This window comes from Nannospalax galili, unplaced genomic scaffold (genome assembly GCF_000622305.1).
Source record: "Nannospalax galili isolate Female #2095 unplaced genomic scaffold, S.galili_v1.0 scaffold54, whole genome shotgun sequence".
NCBI classification, from domain to species: Eukaryota; Metazoa; Chordata; class Mammalia; order Rodentia; family Spalacidae; genus Nannospalax; species Nannospalax galili.
The window spans coordinates 8,581,504-8,589,349 of NW_008341028.1; the positions used below are offsets into that span (position 1 = coordinate 8,581,504).

Genomic DNA, 7,846 nt, shown 5'->3' on the forward strand with positions numbered 1-7,846 from the left:
ACTTGAAGAACAAGAACAAACAAAGTGGCAGAAGTCTCATTGAAAGCTGTGAGACTAACAAGGATTGAGAAAGGCCTTACAACCAACCAAGAAGCCACTAAGGAAGTGAATAGAGAACCAGGCACAGGAGCGCATCCCTCTGGGTACCATGGTGTTCACTGCCAAAGCAAAAGGTTTGCAGGCTTGAAAAAAAGACTGGACCTACAGTATTGAATTTACTAGATCTGGGTGGTGTGAGTGATTCAAGAATGGTCCATCACATCAAGTGAGAGTGAGCAGAGTCTGCACGTGCTGTGTGAGGGCAACTGAGGAGTGCATGTAAGGAGATGAGCTGATGGACCAAAGTTATTTGCCAGAGCAGAACTTCAGTCAGACAAAAACTCCATATTCTGGAGACAGGTGCCAGAACAGATGTGCATCCATAAGGAGGCTGAGTTGGTGCTGGGACCAGGCTTTTAAAGATGGGTTGACTGTGTCTCTTGAGGGCAGTGTCCCAGGCTACATACCAAATGCCTTTGTGACCTGCAGTGAGAGCTAGGCCTTCAGGACGTCAGCTCATGTTGCCTGTGCTTGGGAGCAGCCCAAAGTCAGGGAGACCCAGCTACTCTCCAGGATACCCTCCTGAGCCTGTAGATGGGGAGCTGCTTGGGGAGTAACACACTTTGCCAGACTTGGTTTATTGGTGGTAATGCTCCCTCATATCCTTTTATTTGCACCCTTCATCCCACTTTCAAATATCATCCTGTTACAGGGGATGATTCAACCACTAGATCAGGGAAATTGATTTTTTTTTTTTGAGAATTTCATACATGAGTATATTATGCTTTTTTATTATTATTTGTATGCTTGTCTCCATAATGTTTGTGTGCATGCTCACATGCCACAGCACCTATGTGGAAGTCAGAGGGCAACTTTGTAGAGTTGGTTCTCTCCTTCCACCTTTACATAGGTTCTGGGGATCAAACTCAGGTCACCAGGCTTGTGCAGCAAGCTGAGCCATGCTGCTGGCCAATCAAGATTTAATGGCCTTTGAGACCCAGGCCTGCTGCTTGAGTAGGAACTTTGTCTAGGCTAGTGCTACAGATGAGGAGCACCGCAAAGACACAAGTGTGACTCTGGATGGGTAGTGACGCCAGCATTGTACCCAGCCTTGTTTGGATCTGGGCTGGTGTCACTGAGGACTGATGGCCCTGGTTTCAAAGGATTTTCCTAGGATGAAGAGGTTACAAAAATCAGCAAAGCTGTGGCATGGCAAATAACTGTAACCCAGGTGTGCCTGATACTGTGGAGCTCCCAGAGGCAGGTGCTGAGGAACCTGCTGGCATGGGTGCATTGGAAATGAAAAACAGGCAAAAGGAAGATGAAAAGGAGCCCAGCAAGTTTCATACTGAAGGAGTTAGCAGAAGTTTCTGCAGATATCAACAGTCTCCTTAAGACATTTCAGAACATGTACCCCAGCACATAAAAGTTTTTATTAATGGAGAGGAACATTTGTGGTGCACTTTTACAAGCAAGTCTCTAATTAGAGAAAGAAGAAGGAACCACACCATGGCATGTTTCTGAAGAGTGGCGCCTGCTCAGGAAGCACTCCAGTGGTTCATCAGGGATCCAGAAGGCGGCACTGTCGCTGCCTTAAGAGCTTCGAAGGCACAAGATGTGGAGCTGAAGACAGTGACCCGGCCATATAGGCCTAGGCTAGTGTGTATTTGTACCTTAGTTTTTAGCAAAATAAATAATAAAATCTAACAGAATATAGATATAAAGAAGGAAAATGTTTTTACACAGCCATACAGTGTATACGTGTTTTAAGTATTACTACAAAGATTCTGAAGGGGAGGGGTTTTAAGAGGCCCCACCCTCCCTGAGGGTCTATAGGCAGTTGATGGTTAGTGAGTAAGATATTTTCTTCGGTGGCACAGCCACTGGTAAGTTGCCCATTCACCCATAAACAGCCCTGAATAAACTCATTGGGCCACCAAAAAAAAGTAATAATAATACATGAAAGAAGAAGGAAACTGGTTGGCAAGAAGGGACCAGAGAGGGAAGGAGAAAATATAATCAAAATGCATTTTATACATGTATGAAAATGTCTTATTAGCCCATTATTATGTATAGTAGTATATGCTAATGAAAACAAAAAGGTTTAAAGGTGTAAATTATAACTACAGTAAGCTGTAGTTCATTGAACAAAGGAAAAGTGAGCTTTGGAGTTCTTTTTTTCCCCCCCCATAAATCTAGAGCAGCCTAAGCATAAGAGTTTTGTTTATAAAGCCCATGGTGCTTCGTGGAAATGTCCTCCCTTTGCACACACTGACTCCTTCACCTGCCCAGAGCAATCTACAGGCCCACATACCCCATTGGTGGGAAGTGCCCATGCAGGTGTAATGTTGCTTATCACTTCTACCATGTTTTCACTGTGCCTTTCCTAGTTCAGACATGCCTCCCTACGCAGACGCACTGCTCCTATTGCTCACAGGCTCAGTCAGTGCTGGGCATGCAGGTCCATGGACTGAGGGTAGCATACGTGAGCAGCTCAGGGACACTGACCAGCAGTGCAGTTTTCAGAATGAACTCTATCAGGTGCTACCTGGCTGTATCTGAGGAGTAAAGTAGCAGGTGCCCTCTTCTGCTGCTTCTGAGTACCCTAGAAATCAAATTTTCAAGGTCAACAAATTTTCATGACTCATGGGTAAAGCACTTGCCGCACAAGCCTGATGTGAGTTTCTTTCTAGAACTCATAATAAAGGTGGAAGGAGAGAATCAACTCCATAAAGTTACCCTCTAGCTTCCACATGCATGCTTGTGGTGGTTGTACCCATGTACACACGTCATACATCACACAGACATAAATAGAATTGGTTTTGTTTGATTTGGTTTTTTGTTTTGAGAAAGGGTCTCACTATGTAGCCCTGTCTGGCCTGGAACTTACTATGTAGACCAGAATGTCCTTGAACTCACAGAGATCCATCTGCTTCTGTCTCCCGAGTGCTGGAGTTAAAGAGAAATAGAACTTTAAAAATTTCATGCACTGTAAACTAAAACAAGGAAGCTATTTTTAAAAAGTTACTCCAGTTTCAAATGCCAAAAATACTTTATCAAGGACCTTGCTGTTCGCAGAATGTCATACTAAGCATTTGAGAAACTGCAGATACTCAGGGTATGTTAAATTCAGACTTGTCTGTGGAGAATGATAACCAGTATGTTTTGTCTCTGGTCTCCCCCTAGCATTACAACACCTCGCTGCTCGCTGCAGCAGCAGCAGCAGTGTCGGATGATCAAGACCTCCTGCACTCGTCCCGGTTTTTCCCATATACCTCCTCACAGATGTTTCTCGATCAGTTAAGTGCAGGAGGAAGCACTTCTCTGCCAACCACCAATGGAAGCAGTAGTGGCAGCAACAGCAGCCTTGTGTCTTCCAACAGCCTGAGGGAAAGCCATAGCCACGGCGTGGCCAGCAGGAGCAGCGCAGACACAGCGTCCATCTTTGGCATCATGCCAGACATTATATCATTGGACTGACTCCCTTGCCCTGCTGTACTCACCCCAGCCCAGAGTAAATGAACTTGGCCGAAGAAGAGAACTTTGTGCTGTTTTACCTTATTCTGTTTCGAGAAGTACACAAGCGTGTGGTTTTTTTTTTTTTTTTTTTTTCCTTTTTTTAGGGAAAAAAAAATTAAAAGAAATGTACAGAGAACAAAACTATATTTTCAGTTTTACTTTTGTATATAAATCTAAGACTGCCTGTCTGATAAAACACTTGTTTAAAAAAAAAAAAAAAAAAAAAAAGAAAAAAAAAAAAAAAAAAACAAAAAAAAACACCTTCAGTACATTTTCCTGGATTCTGAAGATTTTGTTTTCGTCATTTGTCCTATGGTTTTGGTTTTATCTTACTTTAATGGCATTATTTTATTTGCAATAACAAATGGAATTGCATGTATGGTTTTAAATTGTGGGCTTTGTTGTGGGGAGGGGGTCAAGGGTTGTTTTGATTTCCATTTTTTAAAAAAGACAGACTTGGGTTCTGTTTGTGTGTACGCATATTTTACCAGCCTTAAGTTATGAATCTCATGTGTCCCGCTGCATTCCCTATGTGTCCTTGGGACACAGCTCGTGGGTGGGTGTGTTCAGTGTGTGTGCCTGTATGTATGTTCTATCACCACTGCCCCCTCTCCGCCTGAGTTTGCATTCAGTTAATATATCAGTTGCCTGCTTCTTTCACAGTGCTTCAAAGGTCTTGAACTCATGTATGAGCATCTTTATCAACTCTCCTGGATGCATGTTCTCCATCACAGCTTCTCTGTGATTTGCTAGATACCCCTTAAGAGTGTGTCTCCCAGAAGTGTTAGAGGAAAGCTGTCTGGGGAGCAGCTGGTCAGCAGGCCTTCTGAATCTGGATTGCCAGTATTTTGTATTTAAGTCAAGGCTGTGAGTACCTGCTCTTGTGGCCACAGGGTAACGAGTTTCCTTTGAAACTCTTCATACCAAAGGAGGATACGGAAGCAGTCCCGGAAGCCCTGTTGTGTCATGCAGCTGACACAGGAAAAATTGCATCACCTCAAAAAGATAAAAGAATTACTCCAAACGTAATGCTGTTTGGAAAATGCAGTGCAGCCCCTGTCAGATAGATGTGGAGCTGTAGAAATCTATTTGATAATCAGTTGAAACACAAAAAATATGTTTGGACTTAATTTTTTCAGGTTCTTAGTGTGTATGCATCTTAGCCCTGTTGAGTTTTTTTCTCCCCTTGGCCTTTAATGACAAGCATGATATAGGAAGTCATTTTTTAAAATTCAAGAATCAGTCGGTCCTATCTACTCTTACTAACAGAACATGTAAATATATCAAAACTGTTCTTCAGGAGATGACTAGGGTCAGAAGGAAGGGAAAGAGCTTCTATTCAGAAGCTTCATCAGAGAAGGCACGTGTTCTCTGGGGTGGACAATAGATGGGCCTAACAGGAGAAAAGGGGTAAGTGGTCACCAGTGTCCAGAGTGGGTTTTTATGTTACAATCATTAATGTTCTCAGAGTTGATAAAGGACCACCTTTGTGCATAAACCTGTTGTAAAACCTTTCACCCATACCAGAAGGACCTATTTTAATCCAGGTATATTCCAAGATGGCTATATCTTCTGTTGTATAATAAATTAAGTGGTTCACATGACAGTGTGATATCTAAAAACAGTAAGTTTTTTTTCATAGCATCTCTCTGCTACTAAATTGTCGACTTGAATTTTGAAAAAAGTTGGTGTTGATATGTATATGTGTGTGTGTATATATGTATTTATAAACAAGTACGTGTGAGTAACAAGCGAGTTATATTGTCTTCCCCTGTGCATGTGTATTCCACACAGAAATGGCTGAATTATAGTCACAGAACAATTTGCAATAAAACAAGGCATTCACTGTCAGTTCAAACTAGAAATAGTTATGTTTTTAAGATTTCTCTTTGCCATATTGATTTAGGCTAATTTCAGGTAGCGCTGTAATTTGTGTCTAAATTAGGGCTAAGGTCGAGATTACTAAAATTGTAGGTATTGTTTCTGTTAACATTGCAATAGGAAACATTTCTGCTAATTGGATAGTTTATTCTAGGGTGGTGGGCTTTTTTGTTGGGTTGGGTTTGTTTTTTTTTTTTTTTTCCTGTTATTATTGTTCATAGTCTCAGAATTCTGATCAATCGTTCTGTGTATGATGCTGAATTACAAACTCTTGGAATGATCCAGTTGAAAGCCTGGCCCTCTGTTTTCTTCAGCCCAGTTTCAGAGGGGCCTGCTTTCCATCTGTGTCCTGCATTGTACCAACCTAAGGGAAAAGTAGGTAATAGGGTCAGTGTCTGTCCAGTGCTTTGGTCATGTCCCTAGGGGAGAACTGACTGCTCAGTTGTCTTCTCATTTTAGTTCATTCCACTTTGTGAGGAGTTCACTTCTCTAGTTGTTGACTTTCTAAAGTGTTGCATTAAGTAATAGTTACCAAACTCTGTTGACCTGTGGTCAGCATCAGACGTCTCGATCTTTAATAGTTATTAGTGGAGCCTTGCACTACATCTTTATTTCCTAAGTTGAAAAGAAACCGTGCATGGTCACTTTGTCTCTTACTTTTTTCCTCAGCCCACCCTCACTCCCCAGCCCTACCAGCATGGTTGTGCTGCACAGGTAGCATTCTTGCATCTTTGAGCACGTTGTCAGCAGTCCCTGCATCGGTCTTCACCAGTGTGCACACCTGTGTTCTGTACAGTACTGTATGTGTGCCCATGTGTGTTAGATGCACACATCACTGATAAAATTGCTGTTGGACTAGCAGGGTGGAGGGGGCTTTTAATATGTGGGCATTATTGGACACATCTTTTTAGAAAAAAATCTGAAACCTAACCATGCCATACTTGGTTGACTAATTTATTTTGAGCATTAAAGTTTTCCTATTACTAGTTTAGATATTATCGTACTTCTACATTACTGATTTAAAAATTCACTTAAGTTTCTGAAAAATGTGTTGCTGGGTTTTCTTTTTGGGTAGACTTTCCTTTGAGACAAGTGTGAATGAAAATATATCCCATTGTAAATGAATAAATGTAGAAAGAACATTGTTTTTAAAGCAGTTTTGATTTTAAATACATAAAACTTTCAGGATCTTCAGGACTTTTAAAAGCACATTCAAATTTATTTTAGTAAGAGTTTTGTTTTATGGATATATGTTGAATTCTGTTTTGTTTTTTAATTAAACAGAAAACTTAGATTTCAGAAAGAGAGAGGGAGGCTAGCTGGTGGTCCCAGAGTGTGCTGCTGCTGTTTAATTAACAGAAGAGAAAATGTATATAAACAGATAAAAGCTACCATTAATTCCATGAACTTAAATCTGTGATTCATTGCCTTAAAACTTTCTCTCAGAATCTCTACACCGCATGCCAAACCAGTAAAATGGCTTCAAAATGTATAGTAGACCAATGTCGGTTTGTATAAAAGTACCAAGTGAAAATATTTATTACATGCATTGGAAAAAAAATTGTTTACCTATTGAATGTTACCTGTTTATGTAGAGCTCTTTAGATGTAATAAAAGCCTTCAGTTAATTTGTCTTCTGTAAAATAATCCTACTGGGTCTACAAGGGGACGGACCCAACAAGAGCAGGCCTGTGCCATGTGATTCCAGGGCCCCCTTTCATCCACAGGTTTCAAAGCATGATAAGTAACTTAACACTTTGAGACATGCTTTGAGGTAAGTAAGGAATACAGCCATCATTTCCTTATGAAACAAGGCTGGCCCTGTAGTGAAGCAAAGCATCTGCTAGGTTTGAAACATACTGTGTATATATATCTGCTGTTTGAATGCCAGGGGCCCTTGGCCCTTTTTTATGAGCAGCTCCAGGTGCTAGGTAAGCCCATTGGAATTTGAGGAATGTACCCAGAGGCTGGACCCTGGTGCTGAAAAGCCTCTCCTGGGGTAGCTGTGTAAATCAGACTTTAGGAGCTTAATGCAAAGCCACCTGCCACCCTTGATTAGGGGTGACGGGAAGAGCAGCCCACCATTTTGCTGACCACCCCATGCCAGCCAGATGTTCTTGGCAAACTGCATTTCAGATTCCAGGTAGGCAAATGAGAGTCATAAAAAATGCTGTAAAGCCATCCTGGGAGACTGGAGATTAGCCTGTTTGGTAGAGTGCTTACTTGGCATGTATGAAGCCCTAGGTTCAATCCCCAGCATGGAATAAATGGCATGGTGGTGCATACCTATCCCAACACTCAGGAGGTAGAGGTGGGAGGATCAGAAGTTCAAGGTCATCTTCCACAAGTTTGAGGCAAATTTAAGATGCATGTCCTGTCTCAGACAGGGGGTGGAGGGTGGGGGGGT

At 41.7% G+C, this 7,846-nt stretch overlaps 1 protein-coding gene across 1 annotated transcript in view; it reads left to right on the forward strand.

Moving 5' to 3' along the window:
- Positions 1 to 7,067, forward strand: part of Pias1 (protein inhibitor of activated STAT 1) — a 132,351-nt gene extending 125,284 nt beyond the window's left edge. Inside the window, exon 15 of the mRNA XM_008836534.3 lies at positions 3,226 to 7,067. Within this exon, the coding sequence (XP_008834756.1) occupies positions 3,226 to 3,519 (294 nt within the window). The 3' untranslated portion in view covers positions 3,520 to 7,067. The remainder of the gene's footprint in view (positions 1 to 3,225) is intronic.
- Positions 7,068 to 7,846: the final 779 nt, after the last annotated feature.